This window comes from Coptis chinensis, chromosome 3, assembly GCF_015680905.1.
Source record: "Coptis chinensis isolate HL-2020 chromosome 3, ASM1568090v1, whole genome shotgun sequence".
NCBI classification, from domain to species: domain Eukaryota; kingdom Viridiplantae; phylum Streptophyta; class Magnoliopsida; order Ranunculales; family Ranunculaceae; genus Coptis; species Coptis chinensis.
In genome coordinates, this window is record NC_141458.1 from 98,940,556 (window position 1) to 98,967,264 (window position 26,709).

The 26,709-nt window shown below is 38.2% G+C and overlaps 3 protein-coding genes across 8 annotated transcripts; 1 reads left to right on the forward strand and 2 right to left on the reverse strand.

Moving 5' to 3' along the window:
- Positions 1–524: 524 nt before the first annotated feature.
- LOC147512051 (inorganic pyrophosphatase 2-like) lies at positions 525–2,665 on the forward strand. The gene is made up of 4 exons (XM_086603638.1): positions 525–918; positions 1,080–1,201; positions 1,282–1,483; positions 2,158–2,665. Exons 1-4 carry the CDS (start codon positions 781–783, stop codon positions 2,533–2,535), a joined length of 840 nt encoding a protein of 279 aa, XP_086459764.1. The 5' UTR covers positions 525–780; the 3' UTR covers positions 2,536–2,665.
- Positions 2,666–3,174: 509 nt separating this feature from the next.
- Positions 3,175–4,417, reverse strand: SERAT1;1 (serine acetyltransferase 1;1). The gene has a single exon (XM_086603639.1). It carries the CDS (start codon positions 4,247–4,249, stop codon positions 3,389–3,391), a length of 861 nt encoding a protein of 286 aa, XP_086459765.1. The 5' UTR covers positions 4,250–4,417; the 3' UTR covers positions 3,175–3,388.
- Positions 4,418–4,765: 348 nt separating this feature from the next.
- ATH1 (homeobox protein ATH1) lies at positions 4,766–10,985 on the reverse strand. Of its 6 annotated transcripts, none has more exons than XM_086603634.1 (8): positions 10,827–10,985; positions 10,494–10,613; positions 9,997–10,072; positions 9,626–9,711; positions 6,922–8,148; positions 5,626–5,972; positions 5,430–5,490; positions 4,766–5,229 (listed from the first exon to the last, which is right to left on the reverse strand). In XM_086603634.1, the coding sequence occupies exons 5-8, from the start codon at positions 8,047–8,049 to the stop codon at positions 5,062–5,064; spliced, it is 1,704 nt and encodes a 567-aa protein (XP_086459760.1). In that variant the 5' UTR covers positions 8,050–8,148; positions 9,626–9,711; positions 9,997–10,072; positions 10,494–10,613; positions 10,827–10,985; the 3' UTR covers positions 4,766–5,061. The 6 variants fall into 6 exon arrangements, with proteins under 6 accessions (XP_086459760.1, XP_086459761.1, XP_086459759.1 ...); XM_086603635.1 differs by having other exon boundaries at positions 8,309–9,711; positions 10,827–10,966; XM_086603633.1 differs by lacking the exon at positions 9,626–9,711 and having other exon boundaries at positions 10,827–10,966.
- Between the last annotated feature and the right edge of the window lie 15,724 nt (positions 10,986–26,709).

The window sequence follows — 26,709 nt, forward strand, 5'->3', positions numbered from 1 at the left end:
TCAAGTTTTTTTTTTTTTTGAATGATTAAATATCGAAAAATAAAAGCCCGTGTAGGCTTAAGATTTGAATGAGTTTAAAAAACTTAAATCTAATGTAAATTATATGTCACTATAACCAAAAGTATGTTTTTATATGAAGTCAATATTCCTCAACTATTACGCATTTTTGTAATAAGTATATTTGTTTGTGTTTATTTTTTGAGTTATAGTAAATGATTTTCTTCATTTCTTGTAGTATATATGTGTATTACTATATATATTAGGAAAAAAAACCACTTAGCGCCTAGCCCGTCTAGGCACTGCTTAGAAGGCCTAGGCGCTCTCCGACCGCCCAACTACCGCCTAGCGTTTTTTTAGAACACTACCTCTTCTAATACTAATTGGGCCCATCACTGTTCCTTTTACTAGTGGGATGATTTTTTTTACTCTATTTTATTTCGCTAACCTGTAAATTACTCAATTTTGGACTCTTAAAAGAGAGTCCGGCTCCTCTACAACCGGGCACAGATGGGTTCTATGTAACTGTTGAAACTTTGATGCCATTTGTCCCCTTTAACCGCCTTAAAAGATGGCTTGAATTGAAATTAATTGCACAGCTGTGCTTAATATTCGCTGCCCCAATCCAAACACACGCAGCAAACAGTACGTTTGTTTTGCTTTTTAGTGTCACAAAAGGTGTCATAACTCATATTCTAATGTAAAGTTGTGCTTTCTGAGTTGTGAACTTGTGATCTCAACAACTATTCTTTGTACATCCGAAAGCCACTTTCAATCTTCAGAATGGCTGGAATTGAGGTGGTCTTCGATTTTGATAAGACCATCATTGACGATGATAGTGATCGTTGGGTGGTCGAACAATTAGGCCTCACAGACTTGTTCATTAAACTCGTCCCTACACTACCCTGGAACATTCTCATGGTTAGTCTGATATCTTTATTACATTTTCTTTCTCTTTTTTGGTTGCTTTGAAGGGGTTTTTTCCATGAAATTTGATCAAACAAGTTTGTATGTTTCACTTAACATTTTGTTCTTGAGTTTGTCGTAATAAGAAAGTTCATGTTGTCTATATATGTCATCAGGATAGGATGATGAAGGAGCTTCACTCACAAGGAAGAACAATTAAAGACATCGCAGAGTGCTTGAAAAGGACTCCTTTGCATCCCAAAATCATCTCAGCCATCAAATCAGCTCATTCTCTTGGGTATTTTTCTGTATCACCAGTCATCGTGGAACATTTTGATTAATGCTTACTTATTTATGTGGTTGTACTTGTAATGTCAGATGTGAACTGAGGATCGTGAGTGATGCAAATCACTTCTTCATTGAAACTATCTTGGAACATCATGGTCTAATGGATTGTTTCGCAGAAATTAACACAAACCCAAGCTTGGTTGATGAAGAAGGCAAGCTTAGAATCCTTCCTTTTCATGATTTCAACTCATCTCCTCATGGTTGTGATCGGTGCCCTCCTAACATGTGCAAGGTAATTTAGTCTAACGTTGACACTAAACTGTAAATCTATATGATTATGAATTCATACGATACAGAAAGTAAGGGTACACATGTTCCATTTGACATGTTTAATTTTCTACAACTCACAGTCGTTAAGTCATAACTATAGATGGTATATGCTAATATGCATATATGTTTGGGAAATATCGTTTGTATACTAGTTAGTCTATCTTGGCTGATTACATGGAAGTATGGAATCAGTGTCCACCTAACCCTATTTTAAGTTTTAGACTAAAGGTTTATATAAGTACAATCACTATAGAACAAGGGAGGGCACGTTCAGTGTAGATTAAACATTTAACAAGGGAGGGCATGGTGTTCAGTGTAGATTGAACGTTTAACTTTCTCTAATGCAGTTAAAAGTGCTTCTAGGCGTTTAGGCACACCCCGCCTTCACTTTTAACATCATCGATCGTGCTCCAGATGACCAATATACATTAATACATACGCACACAGCGCGAGTTGTAAACGGACATGTTTTTGGGTGAAGAAACCTTCAATCCCGAAGAGCTTCAATAATGAATCTCTTTCCTTATCGTGATATTCATATTAGTGGTGCTCTGCGTTATTAATTTTCTTCCAGAGAATTCATGTATCATAAATTTCTATCGGATCACTCTTCTGAGTTATTTTGGTTTGCTTTAGGGTCTGGTAATAGAGAGGATAAGAGCTTCTGCTTTCACAAAAGGAAAGAATCGAATTATCTACATTGGTGATGGAAAGGGAGACTACTGTTCATGTTTGAAGCTGAAAGAAGAAGACTATATTATGCCAAGAAAGGATTACCCATTAGGGGATCTGATACGCACTAATTCATCACTTATCAAGGCAGGTGTTCATGAATGGAGTGATGGAGAGGAGCTAGAAAGGATACTTCTTCACCTCATTAATACAGTTAAATCTGAAGATCACAGCACTAATATTGGGAATTTTTCTCCACTGACTTCAGTTGATTTGAATTCTCATGCTGTTGCATTATCTGCACAGGAACCGTTTCATGCAGTCATAGAAGTTCCTCATTAGTTTAATACATGTACTCGAATATGTTCAAGTATTGAACTTTAGGGTGTGTTTGATCTGTGGGAATTATTCCCACACTTATCTCAGACCAACAATACACTATATTTATGAATAACTGTCTTTTAAGTCGAAAGTTCTCAAACTCTCCCACTCCCGCACTTGGTAAAAAGTTCTGACGGGGTTAGGCTTTAACCTTACTTTCGCCGCAACATCTTTCAATCGACTGCCCATGTATTAGCTAGGGACCTTTTCTATTTCATGTACTGGGTCATGTTAAAAGTGGGGGACTCGAGGAAAAACGTATGTAGAAGGCAAACTTGAACTGAATGCTGACAGCAGACTACCTACGAAAAGAAATTGGCAGCCGGCAATCCCTTCTCTTCAAACTGTATCAATCTTGCCATCAAACATTTGCAATATTACTATCCGAAGAACTGTGAAAGTGCAGGACATCAAGTTTTATCGAAAGATCAAGTACATCTTCTTATAGGGTTATAGCACGACACAGATATTTAATTGATGTATATGTATACTGAGGTCTCGAACCACAAAATATGAAGCCTGGAACTCGTATCGTATATGTCCAGGCCAAGGCTGAAACTGAAATACACAAAAAAAAAAGCTTCAAAATGAACCAAGATCTCAACAAATGTTTGACACATGTATCAGTAAACCATTAGCAATATCTCGTGACACATAATCAGTAAACACATTCATTGTCACAGGAAATGAAGATTAAAAACTCAGTCTATCAGTATCTTCAGATTTTTTAATATAGAAGATTGGAATTCTAACGTTCTCAAGTCTCAACAAAAATAATAATTTACCAAAACAGACAAAAAAAAAGGGGAACAACTCAAATGATATAATCAGACCACTCAGAAATAAACGAAGTATGATCCATAGACTCCCCAGGAACATCTTCATGTTTCGAAGGCTGATCTCTCCCACCAACTAACCTCGCTGGATTCCCAACCGCCGTAGTCCTAGCTGGCACATCTTTCAAAACAACCGACCCAGCCCCAATTTTAGCTCCTTCCCCAATTTTAATATTCCCCAAAATCGTCGCACCTGCTCCAATCAAAACCCCGTCACCAATTTTCGGATGCCGGTCCCCACTAGCCTTCCCTGTCCCACCTAAAGTCACGTGATGCAAAATCGACACATTATTCCCAATCACAGCGGTTTCACCCACAACCACACCCGTCGCGTGATCAAATAACACCCCTTTCCCAATTTTCGCACCCGGGTGTATATCTATCGCGAACACGTCAGCAATTCTGGAGTGTAGCGCGAGTGCTAAAGGTCTACGGGCTTGGGCCCATAATTTGTGTGAAACTCTATGGGCTTGACAAGCGAGAAAGCCTTTATAGTTTAATAAACAGTGAGAGAAAGAAACACATGCTGGGTCACGTGCGCGAACAGCACGGAGATCAGCTACTGTTGCGGAACGAAGAGTTGGGTCGGTGGAAAATGAGTTGATGAATAAATCGTAGAGGAGAGTTGAGACAAGAGTTGTGGAGCAAAGTTTGTTTGCCAGGTGGAAAGATAAGGATCGGTCTAGTGATGAGTGACAAAGAATTGTTGAGTAGAGGTAACTGGCTAAAGCCGGTTCTGACTCAGCGTCACGACGGGCTTCGGCTTTGATTTGAATCCAAACCCATGTCTCGTCTTCGGCTGAATCGGTTGGTGTTGGGCTGAGGTCACCTTCTGGCATGGTTCTTTTCTGGAGTAAAGAAACGAGATTGAGTTGAGGTTGAGAAGTCCGAGAAATTAGACTGAACGTTTTTATCTTGTGTTTACTCTTTATGTTGACTACGTTGTCAATAAACGGACACGTTTCCTTTTCTTTTACACCACAATAAACTACTGGTCTACTAGATTCATAACTCTTGTCAAATGTCCAATCATATATTCACTGTGAGTTAAATTTTGTTACAGGAAAATATAGTTAAAAACAGAGGAAAATGTGAATAAATGTGGAGCAGCTGAAAAACTCAATTTTGAGTTGAAGGTCAGAAAAATTGAAATTCAACCTGAAATATTGGCAGCATTGAGAAAGAGTTTGTAAAACTCAAGTAAGGATTATGCGTTGGTCAATGTCACCTGTTACAATTGCCTGCAGATACGTTGAGCAAGGACTTCCTGGTTGAAAGAACACAGTTGCGAAATAATATATGCCAAAACTCTAGATTCTAATGTAGTTGATCGATCTCTGTCTCTTACAATAACAAAATGAACAAGGAGATACGTTATACTTTTATAGGGGCAACACGAACACGCATTTACTAGTAACAAGGAATTCTATTCAGCTTGCTGCATGAAACCGCATCATGTACAGGTTGAGCATCTACAGCTTATGCATAAGTATGTACGATCTCTCTCTGTCGAACTGAAGCATTACATGGGTAGAGAAGAGTTACAAAACAAACAAAAGCAGCAAAACTACCCACATATCATCGAAGGCTCCATTAGACAATCTTCTATGAACTGACCAAAAACGGGTCATAATAATAAAATCGAATGAACTTAATTCAGTCGGAAACTCTGCTCATTGATGCTTATGTGACTCCTGCAATCGCTGCTACCAGTAACATTTTCATCTTGGCGACTCTTTTTATGGTTCATCTCTGCGTACATGTCTTCTATCAGTGGCTTCCAGATGCGAACGCGTGCATTTATAAACCAATTTGATACCTGAATATTGGCCAAAAATAGTCCAATGTCGAAAAGTGAGCAACTGTGGAATCCAGTTTTTGGAGATACATACTACTACCTAGCATTGAAAACCGTAGAGTCTACCAACCCTATAGTGGAAGAATAACACAATATAGAAGGGGAAAGATCTCATTGCTAAAAGATTGTAATATTTTCAAGTTCGACATAGCCTACGATACCTGGCTCCTCGTCAAACCACTTCTTACTGCAAGTACATGCTTCTCGGCATCTTTTGGATACCTGTATTCCACATAATTGTTAATAAAATGAACCAGAACCCTCCCACTTAACACAGAATGAGCTGACTCAAGGCAACCTAATAAATGCCACAACATGTCTCTAAATTTATTTTATAAAGTTCTAATAGGAACTCACGGATGGAGAAAATTTTGGAACATCCACTCCCTCAGAACTGAGACAGCTTTCTCTGGCAAGCCTCTCTGTGGTCTCCAAGATGGATGATCTTTTCTCAATTCCTGTAGAGCCCATTGCCTTTGGATGAAAGAAGCCTCAAATGGTCTCTCCTCTCTGCACTGATTGTTGAGAGATTCTCCAATCGTCATAATTTGCATAGCTATTCTTTCCCTCAGGCTTTTATAAAGGAGGGAAACAGTATTGAGGGCAAAACGAGTGTGTGTCTGAGGATCCAGCTCAGTTGCGTCATTAAATGCAGATACAACTCTATGGATTTCATCCAAGCATTGATCGTATCTGCTATCAACCTGACATCAAGGGAGTCCAGAACAGTGGATCACAATACAAAACTAAACAAGCAAAAAAATTACAGCAACCTACAAGGGAACAATGACTAAAAACCACAATTGTTGAAGCAGGAATGGTCCAAGTCAACACCACATGAACATATTCACTATTATCCCTCTTCTTACTTGTTTGTTGAATACTTGAATGTAAAAACATACACACTGAGTCACCTTGCTTTTGGCTAGAGTCTGAAAGTGTTTGCACCACAGCACTAAGTAGTTTGTACAGCAGGCACATTTAGCAAAAGTTCGCCGATTACAACAGATGTAAACGTAAAACAAAGGGGTTTTGCAGGTCTCTGGTTGCATTGTAGGTGGTTTTCACTGCCAAACCCTCTATCACAGGTGACACAATTTCAACCAAAACCAAGAAATATGGATTGGTTTTGGCATGACATTGAAGTGAGATTTACATATGTTTCCTCTCTAACCCCTCCAGGCTCATGTTAATTCTAAAGAAGTTGGTATTTTCTATGCAATCTTTCGGTTTGTATAAAAGGGAGCTGGAGCCTAAATTTACAGACTAAGGCTTGCAGAGCATCAGCAAAGTGGAAGACAGTCATGTGGTCATCATGTGGACAACGCCATTCAACCAAACAAATATGTCGAACATAGTATACGAGACAACCTATTTCGTTTTCTGTTTTGAGATGGCCAAATAAATGGACTGCTACCTAAGATTATGAAGACCACTATTTAGCATTCACCTGAAAAGGTCGTTCTCGGCAGTATAGCAACTGTTTTTTCAGAAATGTGATTGCACTTTCTGTTTCTTCAAGGATTGGTGTAAATTGTGATTCACATTCATGTAGTTGATTATTCGAGAAAACTCTACACCATCTTTTCAAGATTTTGCATGGTGAATAATCGTGCTGCAGAACAGGAATAAATAACAAAAAACTACACATACCGCTTGAAGAAGATTTAGAAGTTGAGCTTTGTTGGCTTCGACATTCTGCCTTCGTGAAATGGGCCTGGTAGAAGAACAAGGATAGTCATCATAGTCAGAAGTCCTCTCTCCTGGCCAATTGGAAGAATACGAGGTACTCTCTAGAAAACCACCTTGGTAATCAATATTTCTAATAGAATAGCTTGCAACCTCCGCAAGAATTTGCTGAACAACATGAAGATACTTCGATCCAGACGGTAAATGGGAGAAGTGAACTGGTCTGAAATGAGAAAAGTTCATAGAAAGTGAATTCCTGTTGTCAGATGATCTCTCAGAACCAAAACCAGCTTCTCGTAAGGAGTGATCAGTCACAACAGAACAACTCATTTCTGAGGATTGATCTGGGATCGTTGGGACATTTCCAGAAGGTTGGTATGTTGCGAGACTAAGGGAGAGCTCACTGTTTGGAATATAGTAACCATATGTATGATTAATACTTGGAGACTTGTTTGATGCGGTCAGCTCATGTTGACTGGAGCTCCCAATGAAATGAAATGGTGGACATACTGTTCGTATGGGAGGACTTCCAGTTAACTCCTGAGGACCTAGAAATCCATCAAAACCCCATTTACCATCTTTCTTGGACCCTAAAATCTCCATTTCACTTGGCAATCCATATCCACAATTGACAGGGGGCTCCACCGAAGATGTTGATGCAAATCCTGAGGCTGTTGAAAGATTCACCCCACTGAAATTTCCTTGCAGATCAGTGTTGGCTGCCAAAAGGTGAGCAATTGCAGTAGCAGACAGGGAAGCTCCTCTAGTATAATGTTCCTGGAAGTTACAGTTACCAATGGATGTGGAACTGCTAGCAGAAGCTTCTCCAACGCCCTGCCTACTTAGTGGCCTATTTCTAGAAAACGAAATTTCTGCATCCACAACACCATCAACATTTTCAATTTCAAGATCATTTGTTGGCTCCCCATGAAATGTTGAGAGAAAAGGAATCCCAGACATTGGCTGGTTTCGGCTGTTAACATCATGGGAATCTGGTTGAACAATTGGACCCGAGTACATATGCAAAAACATCCCATCAATACCTATCCGCTCAGCCATATCTAGTGAACCATTGAACATATAATTATCCATAATAGAACGTTGCCCGACTCCTTTGAGGATGTTTAGAGTTCTGTAGTATTTTGTTTAATGCTTCATGAGCTTTGACGATTCAACATAAGGTAAGCTTCCCTGAAATTTTGATGAAATATTTAGAAACACTCATGTAACAACATGGGAATTGTGTCATCATATATAAAATTTTATAATAGACTCTTTTGTTTGACAGAAATGCATGAAAGTCAAGAAAAACTTGATAACTGATGACACTCAAACAAGAAAATTAACTTACTAATCCATAGGCCTAAAGGGAGTCATAAGAACCTATGCCAGATGAACACTTCAAAGGGGATGAAATATGTTGGACAAGTATGTAAAATTCCTTCTCTCCATCTAGCATGATAACTTTCTGCTAGAGGACATACCAATCCTCAAATTATCAACTTGAGGCTTTCTGCAGAGAGCGTTTCCAACAAGGATATGGAGGAAAAACCAGAAAAGGGAAAAATGTTTCCAATGAATCATACATCTCCATGTCGAAAAATGTCTATGAGTATACCACCATTCTAAACTATCCATATCTCTTTGACAATCGATGCATCTCTTCATGAGAAAAATTGTATCCCTCGAGAATTATATGATATAGGGCTAAGAATGGAGGGAAGGACCCACTTTCTTTCAGCATATAAACATCTTTATTGGTCTAGAAAATACAGTATACACATAGAAAAGCGGAAAATTAAATAAAAAAAATAACAATATGAAAAAAATGTACAACTCAGAGAGAACTAGCTTCTACCCATCAATGGTCAAGGTACTCCTTCCATCTCCTTTTTCTTCTTTTGATTATTTGATAAAAGAAAAATGCATGAAGTTTTTCAATCCATGTAGTAGTCCATTATAGACACTAATAATCTGATCTCATTGCTAGATACATAATCTTATCTCATTGCTAGATACGCTAATAATCTGATCGCATTTCAATACTTCACCAAGATGGCCATTGGATTAGTACCCAAAACCTAATGATAGCATTGCTATGTTCAAACATTTAATCTTAACACTTCTACCAATGGGATGATTATGTTTAGTGGGGACACAATGATTAGGATTAGACTTGTAATAATTTGAAACCTTTATTGGTGACTATTTTTTATGCTTGACCCAATGGACCGATCTTTGTTCGTTGTTCACGCTAGACAATTTCGAATTAAAATTGCATATAACAAGAAAGTAAAATACAGATGTACCAAACTTTCCAGAAGATAAGACAGAGGATGAGAAAAATAGTTAAATCCCTAAATCTTGTCAATTGTATGGTACTGTACAATTCTCCAGATGAATCTGTAGAAACAAGTGCAGAAACAGAGCTGTACGTGTCCTTGTGTTTGATGCATAAGCTATGTATATTGGATTAATTCATCCGTAAAACATAATGACAAAGCACCAGCCAGCCAGCTCATAGTCTTTACATGTTTTTCATATAAACGTTCAACCCAAGGAGACAGATATAACATATGGTAGAACACCCAAGGAGATATATCAGTACATCACACAAGGTAGATGTGTAGGACTACAAATAAAGGCAAAAGAATGTGGAAGATATGACCTTTTATTCAAGTAGAAAACTGTTCAATGTTCCTACACTTCTTCCAGTGAAACAAACTGCCAGACACGCAATAACTACCGTATACCCTGATAAAAACAGAAACATAGAGCTCAGATTAAAACAGTGTCATGTTCCTACAGTTGTCTTCTAAATAGAACCAATAACTTCTTCCCCTCAACCATAGAGAAAAATGTGAGTTTTTCTTCAACTATTTTTCTAGCCTACTATTTGACACTGATTGACACAAGAAACAAGAAAATATTGCACATACTTACCAAAGTATTATAGTTTTCCGCATGTTCCCAGACATACTATCAGAAGTTATAATGAGTAATGGTAGATAGCACAATTACACAAATCAGCCTTTTTACCTCTTTATCTTCTTTGTAGTTGATTAGAAGCTTTAGCTTTCTGTATCAGAAGTCACAACCACAAGACTAAAACATGCTGCAAAGTAAGAAGGTTTTAGTGTCTCAAAATACAGAATCCGAAAGCTTAATAAAGAGAAAAGTTGGTTTATTCACTTTGCATGAAGAAATGAGTGTTTTGAACAACAACCCAAACCCCAAGACACTGAGATTCAAAGACCCACCCCAACCCTATCAAAGAATCATGAGGTCCCTCTCCTTTATATCACAAAACCCCACAGAGCATTAAAGTTCATAACATACAAATGAGACTTGAAAACAAAACACAACCCACCAAAGAAAAAAAAAACCCACTAAAAATAAGTATACTAGAGTCAAAAAAACCCAACCCTTTCTGCAGAAAGGAAATTTATTATGAACCACTTAAAACAATATGAGATAGAAAGAAGAAGAACCACACAAGAGTAAAAACAAGTGAAAGAATAGTGAGAAGGCATTACTGTCGTCTGTCGGTGCAGTTCCACTCATTTCCTTTGCAGGCTTTAAAGAGGACCCATCATCTCTTCTTTCTGATCTTCTTTGTCTTCCTTCAAAGCCCTTCTTCTTGTTGTTCTGAATCTCTGCAATCATCAAAAGCAAAATATCTGGAATCTCACTGTTCATGCCAGATACTTTCAGCTTCATTTTGCAGGAAAAATATCTTATTATTGGCTCTTTTAGATAATGTGGTGAGAAAGAAAATAAAAAGGACAGATAGATTTTTTGCTTTTTTTGAAAAAGAGAGGTGTCTGGTGTGAATGTGTGATGTAGAGACTTAACAGTGGTGTACGTACTTTTGGGCTAGAGAAGGCAGAGAGACTGGAAAGAGAAAATGATGCGGTACGAAAAAACCAGAGAAAACTGAAAGAAAATCTAACACTGAGATCTTTGAGTATTAATTTGGGTAACACCCTTTGTTTTGTTTCCAGTACCGCAACAGTTGTGTTGTTATCTTCACTCTCAAGTTGTGTTAATGTTTCTTTCTGTACTCTTTTTTTTGGGTCCCAACTCCCAAACCCACTTGCCCATCATTTTTTGTCGTTTAGGTTGTGAATGTATAGTGTACTCTTTTGGGGTCCCATGAGAGTAATTAAGTTTCAGCTACTGCATTTTTTTCTTATTTTTCCAGAAATTTATCATCTTCAACAACTCAAAATATTTTTGCAAGGTGAAGCGATTTCATCACCAATTATCTACGAGCTCCAGTTATCTGATATTCTGATATCCCTTGACCAATTATTGATTTTTTTTGTTTGGCCGGTTCCTGAGAGTAAGAAATGTTCAAAAATGGGCTCTAAAGAAGTAATGTAATTACATCATTTACATCACATCCTGATGTACCTTATTATCAGTGTCTGGTTTTTTGGTACCAGAGTAGGATGGCAGGCATTACCTTCCTAATGAGAAAAGCAAAGCAGGCGCCCAAATGGGAAAGGCCTTGGATGCTATAGAACAGTGTCATATAGTCATATAGGCGATCATCACGATTACTTTAGCTGTGAATGTGGGTCCAAATGAATCAGGATTACTTTAACAGTGATGTAGGTCCAAATGAATTGCATGGGACCCCCAGATATTGGCCTCATCTCATATGTATGCTGTTAATGGTAACTAATCCAAAGTTTATTGATCTCAAAATCTCAACTTTCTAGCGGTTTCATTTGGGATTCCAAGTTTCATTTGGTTTCAAGTAAGTATTATCATTTTTGTTTTACTAGTTACTAATATGAATCTGCATGTCTGCCAATTTTGCAGGTTTACCATTTCTAGCGGCTCTTATGCAGGGTGCCCATTTTTTTCCGATAATCCAATTTTTTCGAAATTCGAGATCTGATATTTTTCTAAATTTGGGAAGGATATTTGTGGTCAGATTTTTAAAATTCCGCTTTTTGAAAAATAATTGAATAGGAATTTGATATATTTTCAAAATCCAATAGGATCCGATTTCCGATTATTTTCCAAATTTTGAACATATATTACTGTCAATCAATTTCATATATAGTTACTAAATCATAACCAAACCAAGTAGAACCTTTTTTCTTTTCGGTGATCTTGGACATACTTATAAAAATACTCTCATATCCCATAACTAACATAAGTTTTTTGTTGTACCCCAATAACTATCTAAATCCAATAATATCTCCCAAATTAATTTGGGGTATTTCCAATAGAGACATAAATATTCAAAATGAAAAAATAAAAAAATAAAACTTAAATTGGAATAAAACCGACATCAAAATTTCATTGTATTCTGACATTTTTATATTCGCTCGACTCCTTCTCAAATAAACAACGTTATTCGCCAAGACTATTCGACTCCTCTTCCATTCCTTTGGACGATGGCTTGCCCACTGATTTCATTGCTATTGAGGTTGTTCAGTGTCTAATCGAGCATCGTAATGCAATTTTCATTGATGCAAATGAGATCGTCTAGAGATAATTTTGATCGATTTCTTTCTAGGTCGAACAATGTTGGTGTAGCTTCCACAAGCAAAATCTGTAAAGACTCAAATTCTCGTTAAGGGTATTTTTGTAAATTTCATATCAAATCTAGGGTCATTTATGTAAATTGGTCATCGGGTTTATATTTCAAATGTACGTAACTTAATGAAACTTACCTCAGACTTCTAAGCCACGTTAGATAAGCAAATCTTAGGAGAAATTTTTTTCAAAATATCGGTTAGCGACTTTTCTGCGTCGAAACTGGCACGAATTAACAACTTACACGCATGAGTGGGTTATTGTTATAGCCTGCGGTAAGATAGAATATAGGAGATTAAATTTAGCGGGATGGGCCGAAAAAATAATTACGACGCGACGTCAAACGAGTTAGTAGTTAGGAGTGTATTAGGACCTTAAGCCTAATTGGGATATATTAGGCTTGGGCCTTAATATATCGGCCCAAACAAAAAAAAAAACAAAATCGCACCCAATTTCTTCTTCTTCCCCAATTTCGCACCTCTTAAACCTAGGAGAGAGAAACCCCAAATCGCCCAAATCCAATCGATTCAAACCAAAAATTTAAACACCCAAACCTTAGAAATGGTGAATTCGAGTGTGGAGATGCAAAAACTGTTGGAATTTCGTCGGATCGCGGAGAAAGGTGAGTGCGATTCCGTCTCTATTAGATAATTAGCTTTAAATTTCGATGGAATTGGATATATTGATGAAAACTAAGTGAATTGGGGGGTGTATTGATATAATTAATTGTATTGGGGAGGTATTGATTGTAACTGATTGTATTAGGGGGTGTTGAAGGTCTGCAGTAGCAGTTTGGAAGAGCTGGAGTGGATTAATAGAGGTGGAGCCGAAAACTAAGGAGGGATCTTGCTGACTCGGTAAGAATTATTTATATTCACTTTATTTTAGAGAAGTTATGTTAGTTTAAACTTGTTTAGGATTTGATTGAGTAATGCACGATTGATAAGGAACACGACAGTAATTGTTGTTAGATTTAATATGAATCGAAGGGTGTGGAATTGGTTGTAGTTGAAATTTGGACTTGGATTGGGATTTTATTACAAATGGAAATTTGTGTGGGATGGGAGGAGAGTGAATATGAAGCATCTGAAGGGGTTAAGTTACTAATAAAATATATGTAAGAACTGGAAATGGCTTTGTAGTCGATTTGCTGGCGGCGACTGTCGTCGGTGTTCAGCGGTTTGTGGTGGCCTATAGCGATCTAGAACAAAACTTTTGGTAACTAGAAGGGTAGTAATGCGTTAATAATTACATTAGTGGTTAATATAATCAATCTAGGCAATTATTTCTTTTCGACTTATGTTGAAAGGAAATATTAGTTGTCTTCTTCGGGTTCTAATAGATTTACGATTGGGCTTATATGATTTTATAGGAGTTGAATTTGGTTAAGTGGACTTGATTCGGTTAAGTGGGCTTGAGGAGAACGGAGCTTGCTAAGGTAGGAACCTATATACCAATATATAGTCTGCTTATTTTCATGCATGATTTGAATCGTTTAAATTGTAAATAGGTAGTTTGCGTATCAACCATGCATGTATATATGATATTCATGTTTTGCACTGTATTTCCTCGCTATAAACTATATATATAGATAGCTTTCGTGTGAAATGGGTTTTGTAAAATCGGGGTAGCGGAGATTTGTTTTCTTTGTTAAAAGAGTAAAACTGGTTTTGGAAAGGGTTCTCGTCTCTTGTCTCTGTAATGAGACAGAGAGATGGATTTTGTAATGCGGGTAAGGATTACCCAGTTGTTTGTAAATATGTGTGAGGTTCTGGATTGTCCCCTGGATAGAGTTTCATTGTTATTTACGATGATTTGCCATTTGGGAATCATCGGTTGTCATTTACTATGACTGGCTCATTTGGGAGTCATAGGTTGTATGTGATCGATGGGGGAAATCCAGGAACTCATACATACAGAACCAACAGTTTTAAAAGAAAAAAACTAAATATGTATCTATAGTATTTGGAAATCACCGGTAATACGAGTATATATATATTACTATGCTTATCACGAGGGGATTTAGAAAAGGAATTGTGAATTCCTATAAAGAAGGAACTGTTGTCGAAATTCCGGAGACGGCAGTTCGCTCTAGGATTCCAACTGTGGTGTACACCTTTCGAGGTGGTGGGCCACCTTTAAAGGGATGCACCACTGGATATAGTCCGGGAATTCCTTTTCTACTTTTCTAGATAACCATGTTTGTACGTGTCACGCTGTATGGTGATTAGCTTGTGTGGGGTTACATGTTACCTCGATGAGGTTTAGGCGAGAGTGTGAGTTTAGTCCACTCTGGATGTGTGTCGATCCCGAGCGGTCTGCGATCGTCGAGCGGTTGACCACCGTAAGTTAGGTGACGGCCGTATGGGGTGGTAGTCCTGAGGGGCCCACCGAGCCCTAAAAGCTTTGGAGATTTTGTGTGTGCGAACACAACAACGGCATTTCACTCCTGCTAGGTAAAATCGAGAAAAACAACGGTGCATGGTTCACACCGGAAAGTATTGAACCGAGATTTGCCCTGATCGGGGTCGAAGTACCGGTCGTACCCTCACCATTCTAATAGGATCACGTGACCACAATAGTTGTATGATGATTGTGAAAAACTCTATTTTGTATATCAATGAAGCATGTCGAGATGATTTATGCTAGTTAGTGATGTATATATACATAGTCACAATATTTGAATACTATTATAGAAACCCTGCATGTTTTAAATGTTTTCTATAAGTAGACTATTTATTGGTTATGTCGTTTCTCTTTGGGCATAGTTGTTGCTTATCCTACTTAACATTTCGCAGACGAGCGGTTCTTGAGGAGGCTTTTCCTAACCCTAGCGACGATGGTTATGGGGATTTGGGAGGATTCCCTTATGCTTGACGAGGATAGAGTCAAGTTCATATTTTGGGTTGTATAGAGATAGTCTAGTCCATTCTTTTGTTGTATATATTGAGAGCTAGCTCATTTTGGATGTAATACCCGATGTAATGGAGTGTAGTTAATCTTAAACATTCTGGATATGTATATGGGCATCACAGTTGTGTATAGGGTGAAGATTTTGTATATATATGGTTGTTGGAAGGGTATTATGAAATGTCCAGGTTTATGATAGGTTTTAGGGTTTACGAATGTCGATTAAACAAAGGAAACTCTGTTGAAATTTCGGTAGAATCGGGATAGCGACCGCCTCGAGATTCATTCCACGTCCTCGGGATGTGTGTTGGGTCCCAGGGCGTCACAGAACGTGGTATCAGAGCGTCCACTATTAGATCCATCTGGGAGCTGTAGTGGGGGACTCAGTCACGACGCGTTTCAAAAGTTTTAGTCAAAACCCAATAAAACCCTAAGTAGTGTTTACGTTACGTTAAGCGTTAATATTAGCTGGACAATAGCAAAACGTCGCACGGTTAGTCGTCTTGTCACAGCGGAGAGCGCGGACACGAGTCAGAAAAATTTGACGAATCGGACACTACAAGGTCGGAGTGAATTTTCATTTCTAGGTGGAGGGCGACGACCCTGCCTGTAGGCGCTTTTCGCTCATCTCTTGAAATTCTACTCGCGCTCATTCTGTGCATGTGAGTTCCATAAGGCGCGACCTGCGCCTCTTGCATAATTTTGAGAACTCTCTCTCTAATTTATCATACACTGAGTTGGCTCTTTGTGTATGTGCAGAATAGTTACCATGGATCCGGAAAGTACTAGTGGTGATGATACTACGGATCGTGGTCGAAAGGACCGAATGGATAGGCTCCTCGCTATGATGAATCAAATGGCTCAAGCACAAAATGAGATGAGAGAGAATCCCGAAAGTTTGAGGGCTAGTTGAGCGAGCCCCAACCTCTTCTAACATCCATTTGTTATTCCACCGGCGTAACACCGAGGTAGGTAGCATCGCCAACCGTAGTGAGAGTTGAGGAGTTCAGACCACCGATTACAAAGTCAATCGGGGTTTTACGCTTGCAAATTTCATCAGGCTACGTCCACCTGAATTGTGGGGTCTTCTGAGGTTAAAGTAGCCGAAGACTGGTTGTTAGACATGTCTAGTATGCTGGACTCCATGATGTGTACTGATGTGGAACGGGTTACTTTGGCTGCCTTCATGCTTAGAGGTGAAGCCAAACACTGGTGGATCAGTGTTAAGGACATGGAGACGTTTCCTATGAGTTGGGCTAAGTTTGAGGAACTTTTCCTTTTGAGGTATGTTACCAAGGCGGCGAGAGCTAAGAAGCGAATGGAATTCCTCAAGTTAGAACAAGGAAACATGACAGTGGGGCAGTATGAAGAGAAATTCACTGTTCTTTCACGATACGGGAAGGAGTTGATTTCCACGGAAAAAGCTAAGGTGAGGAAATTCATTGATGGGCTAAAACCGTATATCGCAGCAAGATGTCGATCCTTGGATCGATTCTTATCTTTGAGGCTGTGAGAAGGGCTCAAGGTATTGAAAGAGTGGATGATCGATTATTGCTATAGAGGCAAAGAGGTTGGAAGGGTAAGGCGATCGGCATTTCGGGGTAGGCGGGATCACGGGGAAAGAGGTAGGTTTACCAAGGTAGTGGTTCGTGGTCGCAACAGTATGTATAGGTCATCGGTCATCCAAGTAGGGCACCACGATGGAGGCACCAGCCGTACATAGTGGTTTTTGAATGTGGTTAGGCCAACCAGAGAGTCTACCGATTCGCGAGACCGACCGGTGGATCCGCGAGATGGCATGGGTACCGCTCCTACCGAACCCGGATCACCCGTCACCAAGCAGAATTTGAGGCCTCGGGGATCGAGAGCTAGATTGCAATCTGTAATACCACAGAGTACACACGGTCGGGGAGAGAGTGTGGTTTGCTATAGTTCGCGGTGAAGGCGGGGGCATATCGGTGGTTTTGTCCCAAGTCCAATTCGGGGGGTGGAGCGAGACCACGGGGCAAGGTGTATTATCTAGTGCGAGGAAGAAGTAGTGGATCCTGCATCAGTCCAAGAGGAAGCCACGGTATATAATGCTATGGGGGCAGATATCAGCGCTACCGATCAAGTGGTTGAAGGTATGATATGTTTGTTTACACATAAGGTGCATGTCTTGTTTGATACGGGTTCTACTCATTCCTTCATTTCTAAAAATATGGTGGAAATTCTTGGGTTGGAAGTAGTTAATACGGGGAGAAAGTGATAAGAGCCCAAAACTGTAGTTTTAACCCCTTAATAATCATACTTTTAGACCAATTATGTGAATAATAAGTAAGAGTTAATACTGATTACGTGTTTTATGCATTTCGGGCTTCAAAGTCCATTATGTGTGCGAAAATGTGCCACTTTAGCTAGATAAAGGAGCAATGGTTGGTTGCTAAGGAGTTTTGTGATTAAAGGCCAAGATTCAAGAAGACAAAGCCTTTCGAAAGCCCGGTCAAAGCTGAAAAGTCAAAGTCAACGCGGGCAGAAAAAGCACACAAAGTCAGCAGAACTTCCGAAGACCATATCTTTGGACTCAGACCTCGGAATTGGGCCTACCTTATGTCAAAACGACCGACTCGGAAAGAGCTTTCCAATGGTCCAAGCCTTGACCCAATCAGAGGAGCACAATTGGACGAAACATCTGTCGAAGCCAACTGCAGCTGAAGAGCCCATTTTGAACTAAAGAAATTGGGTTTTGGGCCTGATTCTCTGGCCCAAAACATGACTCCAAGCCCATGCACGATTTTTGGATCTAAAAGTATAAAAACAAAAGCTTAACTCTTTGTTAATGGTAGATAGTTAGACCTAGATTAGAATTAGATTAGTTAGCCTCCATTAATGAGTTTTAGAACTTAGTTTTAGAATTTCATTTTCTTGATTTAGATTAATTTCTTGAATCATTGAATATCATTCATTAGATAAATAAAATAGTGATTATTCTTGTCATTTCGGTTTTTGTTATTTCAATCTATTAGATCTAGTTTTAATTCTTGTTGATTATCATTTCTTAGTTGTTAATTAGATTTTAATTATTGTTAGTTAAATTAGTTAAGTTAGAATTTTAATATGATGTGTAGTTATAATTCAATGGGAAATGATGGGTTGATGACTCAAGGCTAAAACCTCCATTAGAGGGGTTGATGAAGCTTTGATGAAAACTTAGTGGTATAGTGTAGAAGCATTGTAGAACCTATTCCACTCTAGAAGGTCGTGATTCGCCATGAGAATGGGTGGACGACCTCACATGCTAGTTAATATTTGGTAGAAATGTCATGAACTCGAAATTCTTGCCGTAAGAACGTAAGAATCGAGATACAAGAATCTATGTTAGGTTATTAAGTTGGATTCGAGGTGGATTCAATTCTCCTCTAATCCTTTATCTAGATTAAAAAACAATCATATTTCCATAGCATTCGTAGTTTAAATTCAACATAATTAATTTCATATTGTATCGTAGTATAACACCCTTCGTAAAGCTCTCATTAGACTTAAGACCGATTAGTTAACTATGAAATCATTCCATGCTAGAGAACTATGAGTGGAACGAACTTCCTATTCCACTATATCTGTTCAATAGAAAGAGAGTAAAAACTTTGATAAAAATATAGACACGTAAATAGTTTTAGTTTATTTACGTTTTGAGTTCATCGATCATTTCGTAGGTAAACTATTCAATTTTATCGTTTATCAAATGGCGCCGCTGCCATCTTAGTTTCACTTTAGCATTGTTTTCATAGTATAATTAGTCATTTTTAAGTCCAATTAAACCCACCCACCCTTGTTTGATTCATACTGTGGTTGTCCGTTTCAGCGTTGAAAAGTTCATAAAATATACATGGGTAGCGACCACGCCTATCCGGAAGCACCTCGCCCAAAAGCCCTGGAACCTTGAGTGCGACCAGCCCCATACCGAAGGCGACCAGCTAAGTTATGGAACATAGAAGCGCGACCAGCTAAGTTCTTGGAACCGCAGGCGACAGCGAAGCGAAACACCCGCTACTAAGCTGAAATTTGCGGATTTCCACGGGTTTGTTTCAATTTCAATTTTTCAAATTTTTCAGTGTTTTAACTTGTTATATACACGAACAACCAAACAAGGCGCTATTCATAAAAGCGAAGCAAGGGCCTTGTCAGGTATTCCTTTCTTCTACACCTCGCATCTCCGGTTAGAGGTTTCTACTAGTATATCGAAATTGTTTGGAGTGTTGCATGTTTAGTTAAGTTCGACTTAGTCTTGCATGAGATTAAGGTGCAGTCGAAGAAAAACAACTAACGTAATTACACCCAACGTCAACAAACAAGTCTATCTAGTTTCCCACCTACTACACCTCTAGCTACTATTTCACACACACCACCGATATTATGGTGAAGAAAGAGAGACTCCTCTCTCGACTTTTATAAAACCTTGAGCGATAGCCCTAAATCTTGCATCGTTCTAGCGGACCCGGTGGGGGATTTCCGCATCCCCCCAAATATATTTAATTTGTTACCCGTTTTTCATGGTTTAAACTATGAAAAACCTTATCGGCTACGCGTAGGATTGAACAAGTCCTTACAACATTCCACCATCCTACGGTTGGTGCGGAACAAATTAAATTGAGGGTATTCCCTTTCACCTTAGTTGATAATAAAGCGCGTCTTGGTTAACGCCCAAAGCGCCCTTAATTACGTGGACTCGTGGGCCAAACTTGTTCAAATTGTTTATGGAACATTTTTACCCACCCCTAAAGCGGATGAAATGCTTTCCAAGATTCACTTCTTTCGGCGAGAATCCTCATGAATCATTTTCGAGGCTTGGAATCGTTTCACCGATCTTCTTATAGAGTGTCCACACCATCACCTAGCAAAAGACCGCGTTAGTTAGTGCCTTTTTCAAAGGACTTCTACACCACCATAAAGAAGTCCTAGACATAATGAATGGGGTAGTTTTCTAAGTAAAGGAGCCTCGAGGCATATAAATTTTTGGAAGATCGGACTAAAGCGTAATAATAATTGGGGGTAGTGGCGATTACTCCCGCTCGCTAGTTCTTCTTCAACAGATTAAAGGCTACCGGTATGTTTGAGGTTAAATCAGATCCCTAACTTAAAACTCTAATTGAATCCCTCACAAAAGGTAGAGGCCATTTACGTACAACAAAAGCCTATCCCGTCATGAATGTAAATTCAAATCCATGTAGTTTTACGTTGGAGTCCCGAGCATCCCGACTCCCACTGTCCTATAGCCTATGAACATTCTTGTTCCATTAATAGTGAACCTAACGCCCCTTGGAGACAAAATCCCAACTTCGGTTGGAGAAATAACCAACAAGTCACACCTACAGGGTACAATAATCAATATGTTAGGCCAACGCACAGTTATAACCAAGCTCCACCACAACAAGGACAAGATCAGGGTAATTATAATAATTATAACAAGCAAGTGCAACCTCGACAAGGTCAAGCACAAGGTCAATGTAGTTATAATAATTATAATGCTAATAGAGGTATCGTTCCGGTAAATAATAACTATCACAATCCGCCCATAAATAATCAACGCGAGATAGTTCCAGTCACACCACCCGTGACTACTGCACCCAAACAACCGGATCGTCTTGACACCTTCATACAAGTGAGCCAACAACTTTTCCAAACCATGGCTCAATCTAACCAACACATTCTACAATCCGTTAATAATTTAAACCAACAGTTAGCCCAAGAGAAAGTCCAACCAAAAGGCATGTTTCGGGCCAAGCGATACCCAACCCTAGAACAGAAACCACGCTTTTGAGGTAAACGGTAATACTAGTATGGAAACTACAACCGTGGGTGAGCTAAATGCCATCACCACTCTGCGTTCGGAAGAGTGGTTGATAACAAAGTAACTATGCCTATAGTTACCCCATCAATACTCCTACACGGATATCAAACTAGATACGAAATAGAAACTGAAGAACCTACCAATTGTAGAGGTACCGGTTAAACCACAACCTAAGAAACGAGAAGCCAAGGTTACACATCAAGTCGAGCCATACGCTAAATATAGAGCGAAACCACCATTCCCTCAGAAATTAGTCATGCTAACCAGGGATACTAACTTTGAGGAGATTAGAAACGTTTTCAAAAATCTAACGATAAACCTTCCTTTTCTCCGAAGCTATCAAAAGCTACCTAACCACGCTAAGTTTCTTAAGGAGTTGTGCACTACTAGGCGTAAGACCAACATACCTAAAGACGCCTTTCTAACCGAAGCGGTTCCCAACTTTATCCTAAAAATAATGGAATTGTTAAGTACAAGGACCATGGTCGATCCCTATGTCTGATGCACCTTAGGAGATTCTCACACGACGACCGTATTTACTAGACACGGGGGCTAGTGTTAACTTACTCCCGTTTTATTTGTATAAACAAATAGGTCTAGAGGAGATGCAACCTACTAAAATGACATTGCAATTAGGCGATCGGTCTATTAAGTATCCTAAGGGTGTGGTTGAAAACGTCTTTGGTTAAAGTCTAAAATTTTTACTACCCGGCCGACTTCGTTATCCTCGACATAGAAGTCACTAACGACTCTGTACCTATCATTATAGAGGCGTCCCTTCTTAGCTCGCCAACGCTTCTCATAAACTGCGCGATGGTTCGATGTCCTTGTCCTTTGGCCATCTTTACGTTGAGGTAAATGTTTTCAAAACGAGGACCAAAGATATCGATTCATCTACAAATGGCGAGGTTAGCATGATCAAGAGCTTAGCTCAAGATTACTTCAAAAACATGTTTCCGGAGAAACAGATTAACAAATTCCTTTCCCTCGGAAATTTAGACTTTAACAATGACTCCACGGTAGTAGGCGAAATCGAAGAAGAATTCTGCAACTCTTTTTGCACCGCTTCTTTACCACTTCAGCGAGTCCCCGCCAACAACCATTCATCCCTTGATGCTATGACGGAAGATTAATTTTTCAATCTCTATCCCAGTGATCCTTTTGACCCACCTATTGAAGAATGTCTTTGCATATATCAAGATTTCTAATGATATGGACTTGAGAGCTCTAAGCCGAGAATCATTCACCTTCCATCACCAATATTCCCCACCCTCCACCTTTTCAAAGGAACCTCGAGTTTGCACTTTCGATCCTTTAGTTTCTCCCGTGCTTCATGATTTTTAAATCCACCTAGTAAACAAATACTTGCCAAGGATAAACCACTTGACACCTTCATTTTCAGACTTGAGACAGGTCCAACTAACTACACCATGAATGAGTTTTGTGCTAAACCTACATCCTCATTTTTTCCATGCTTTCCCTCTAAAACTTATCCCAACCCACCATATTTTCCACAACCATTCACTTTTCCACACTTATTCACTAGGACATCCTGCCGTTCAAAGATGAAACATAATGTGCATGCTCGGTTATGTTATAGGTCTATCTGACTTAAGCTTTCATTCCACTAGGTCGTAGTCGTAGGAAATCTTTGTGCTTGATTGTGTTTGGATATGTTTTCTGTGATATTTATTTATAGAACGATCCACAACTATTTCGGTTGTTGATATATGATAAACTGCATATTCATACATATGTTTAGATAAGTCTAGGGAATCTGACTTTAAAAGACCCAAGTTTTAGTCTGAATACCAACTTTACGGAGTATAGGCCAAACAAAATTTTCAAACTTAAAAAGAGTTTTCCAATTTTGTTTGGGGGTGGCGTATTTTGGTATTCAATTTAAATCATGTTGCCACCCTAAGCCTGTCATGTTTACTTCAGTAGAGTTTGTGTTAGTTAGTACGTAACACTTTAATTGTGCTTCATATTATCATATCATCTTTACAATATTTACATTCACAGTGTGCTTGCCAATTTTTGCCAAGTTTCTATGGTAAATTCTTTCCTTATCTCTTTACACTTTGAGGACAAAGCGTTTGATTGTTTGGGGGTGGGATAGAAACATTTGCAAAAATTAGACACTTTTAGGATGTAAATTACGCACTTTTATTTATAAAATGTTAAAAATTATAAAAATTAGTTAGTTACATAATTTAATTGTGCTATTGAATTGTTTCATGAACCCCCTTCTCCCAAATTGTTTGGGGGTGGTATAGAAACACGATGTAAATGTTAAGCACATATTAGGTTGTATATTACGTATTATTTGTCTTAAAAATAATAAAAATAAAAATAAAAAGTTTATGTTATACACTTAGGAATATTGGTATTGTTTCTTTCTCTATGCTCTTAATAATCTAGAAGTCTCCGCGTAGCTTTTGCATTAGAATAGTTTTAGAAACTTAGGTTAATATGTAGGTAATAATCTTTGCATCTATCTATAAATATATTACATGAGTATCTATGATTGTTTGGCGATAAGTTTAAAATCTAGGCTAGAGTACTTATTCTACAAATTCTGTGAGAATATAGCCTAAAGCCTTATATGAGTGAAACATTTGAGAAATGACACAAGGGAGAAGTATATTCCGAATAGAGAAATCACACGTCCACTTGCTTGACCACTATACCATGTCCTAAGAGAGAATTTAGGCCCTTTTGGATCGATATAGCTAGAAATTCCGACCTAAGTATATTTTCCGCTAGTCGCCCCACTAAGCCTTTCATTAGCCCTTTTATAAACCACAAATCCTTTACCCTGTTACAAAACAGAACAAAATAAAAAAATTCAACCTACCCAATTTAGATAAGTCTGAGAATAGAATAAGGAAGAAAGAAGAAGAGAAAACCCGTGTAAACAAAAAGTTAGTTAATTGCTTCAAAAAAAAAAAAAAAAAAGTTTCCATCCAAAGAAAAGAAAAATAAAAATAGAAATAAAATAAAAACTCCAAAAAAAAAAGAATAAAAGGAGTCAAAAGCCAAAGAAAAAGGGAAAAAAAATATGGCTAAGGATGGAAACAAAGTGTAGAAGCAAAAGTAAATAACAAGGTTTTCTCTAGTTACATAATATGAAGACTCTATTATCTCAGACTTGTCCCTTTGAATATCCATTTCCTTCCTTCTTAAACCATCTCCTAATCCCCACAACACCTAATAAAGACCTCTAGCTTAATTAGGAATAGGTTAGTGGGATAGTAAGTGGCAGATGTGTTTGATCAACTTCGGCTTCCTTGTGTGTCATTGAGATTGTAAGGTAAAGTATGCCCACCTGCATTAATCGGAGTAAAACAAAACTTGAGGAAAAAATTAGAGTGATTTTTGTCTTGACTTTTATGTGAGAACCTACTTAAGACTCTATTCCAAAGTTTCAGAAATGGACTGTTCTTGCATTTCATAGCATTACTCATTGTATATATGTTTATTAAGTAGATGATTGATTATTATGCATATATTAGCTTAGGTTTTAGACATGATTATTCGTATTCATTTCTAGTGAGATGTATATATAATTGAGACATAAATAAGGAAACAATAGTTTTATTTCTTAGTCGTTGTAGTACGCAGGATGAAGTTTGTGAGTACCTTCATGGAAAAACTCTCACGAGACTATAACTTCGTCCACTAGGGAATTCCTAGTGGTTTAAAGGCCTTGTTGCATATGGTCAATGCAATCGCTTGTCAAAGTAAACGCGAGTAGATAGAACTCTATTTTTGGTCACTTATTCTAATTTCTCATCTTTGCTTGAGGACAAGCAAAATGCTGTTTTTGAGTGGTTTGATAAGAGCCCAAAACTGTAGTTTTAACCCCTTAATAATCATACTTTTTAGACCAATTATGTGAATAATAAGTAAGAGTTATCTTGATTACGTGTTTTTATGCATTTCAGGCTTCAAAGTCCATTATGTGCAGAAATGTGCCACTTTAGCTAGATAAAGGAGCAATGGTTGGTTGCTAAGGAGTTTTGTGATTAAAGGCCAAGATTCAAGAAGACAAAGCCTTTCGAAAGCCCGGTCAAAGCTGAAAAGTCAAAGTCAACGCGGGCAGAAACAACACACAAAGTCAGCAGAACTTCCAAAGACCATATCTTTGGACTCAGACCTCGGAATTGGGCCTACCTTATGTCAAAACGACCGGCTCGGAAAGAGCTTTCCAATGGTCTAAGCCTTGACCCAATCAGAGGAGCAAAAGTGGACAAAACATCTGTCGAAGCCAACTGCAGCTGAAGAGCCCATTTTGGACTAAAGAAATTGGGTTTTGGGCCTGATTCTCTGGCCCAAAACATGGCTCCAAGCCCATGCACGATTTTTGGATCTGAAAGTATAAAAACAAAAGCTTAGCTCTTTGTTAATGGTAGATAGTTAGACCTAGATTAGAATTAGATTAGTTAGCTTCCATTAATGAGTTTTAGAACTTAGTTTTAGAATTTCATTTTCTTGATTTAGATTAATTTCTTGAATCATTGAATATCATTCATTAGATAAATAAAATAGTGATTATTCTTGTCATTTCGGTTTTTGTTATTTCAATCTATTAGATCTAGTTTTAATTCTTGTTGATTATCATTTCTTAGTTGTTAATTAGATTTTAATTATTGTTAGTTAAATTAGTTAAGTTAGAATTTTAATATGATGTGTAGTTATAATTCAATGGGAAATGATGGGTTGATGACTCAAGGCTAAAACCTCTATTAGAGGGGTTGATGAAGCTTTGATGAAAACTTAGTGGTATAGTGTAGAAGCATTGTAGAACCTATTCCACTCTAGAAGGTCATGATTCGCCATGAGAATGGGTGGACGACCTCACATGCTAGTTAGTATTTGGTAGAAATGTCATGAACACTAGGGATTAGAACTCGAAATTCTTCTTTGTAGAACGTAAGAATCGAGATACAAGAATCTATGCTAGGTTATTAAGTTGGATTCGAGGTGGATTCAATTCCCCTATAATCTTTTATCTAGATTCAAAACAGTCATATTTCCATAGCATTCCGTAGTTTAAATTCAACATAATCAATTTCATATTGTATCGTAGTATAACACCCTTCGTAAAGCTCTCATTAGACTTAAGACCGATTAGTTAACTATGAAATCATTTCATGCTAGAGAACTAGGAGTGGAACGAACTTCCTACTCCACTATATCTGTTCAATAGAAAGAGAGTAGAAACTTTGATAAAAATATAGACACGTAATTAATTTTAGTTTACTTACGTTTTGAGTTCATCGATCATTTCGTAGGTAAACTATTCAATTTTATCGTTTATCAGGAAGCTTATTTTATCTACTCCTCTAGGAAAGAAAACTATGTTCTTTGAAGTTTGTCAGCATTGTGTGATAAAGATAGGTGATAAGGAGATGATAGTCGATCTAACGGTGATGGACCTAAAATATTTTGAT

Bases quoted from the DNA above. Each gene is read 5' to 3' on its own strand.
- LOC147512051 (XM_086603638.1), top strand. From the start codon at position 781: ATGGCTGGAATTGAGGTGGTCTTCGATTTTGATAAGACCATCATTGAC. The intron at 919-1,079 runs GTTAGTCTGATA...ATATGTCATCAG, and splicing joins TACCCTGGAACATTCTCATG to GATAGGATGATGAAGGAGCT. The intron at 1,484-2,157 runs GTAATTTAGTCT...GGTTTGCTTTAG, and splicing joins GCCCTCCTAACATGTGCAAG to GGTCTGGTAATAGAGAGGAT.
- ATH1 (XM_086603634.1), bottom strand. From the start codon at position 8,049: ATGGATAATTATATGTTCAATGGTTCACTAGATATGGCTGAGCGGATA. The intron at 5,491-5,625 runs GTGAGTTCCTAT...TGTGGAATACAG, and splicing joins TTCCAAAATTTTCTCCATCC to GTATCCAAAAGATGCCGAGA. The intron at 5,230-5,429 runs GTATCGTAGGCT...GCCAATATTCAG, and splicing joins GTGGTTTGACGAGGAGCCAG to GTATCAAATTGGTTTATAAA.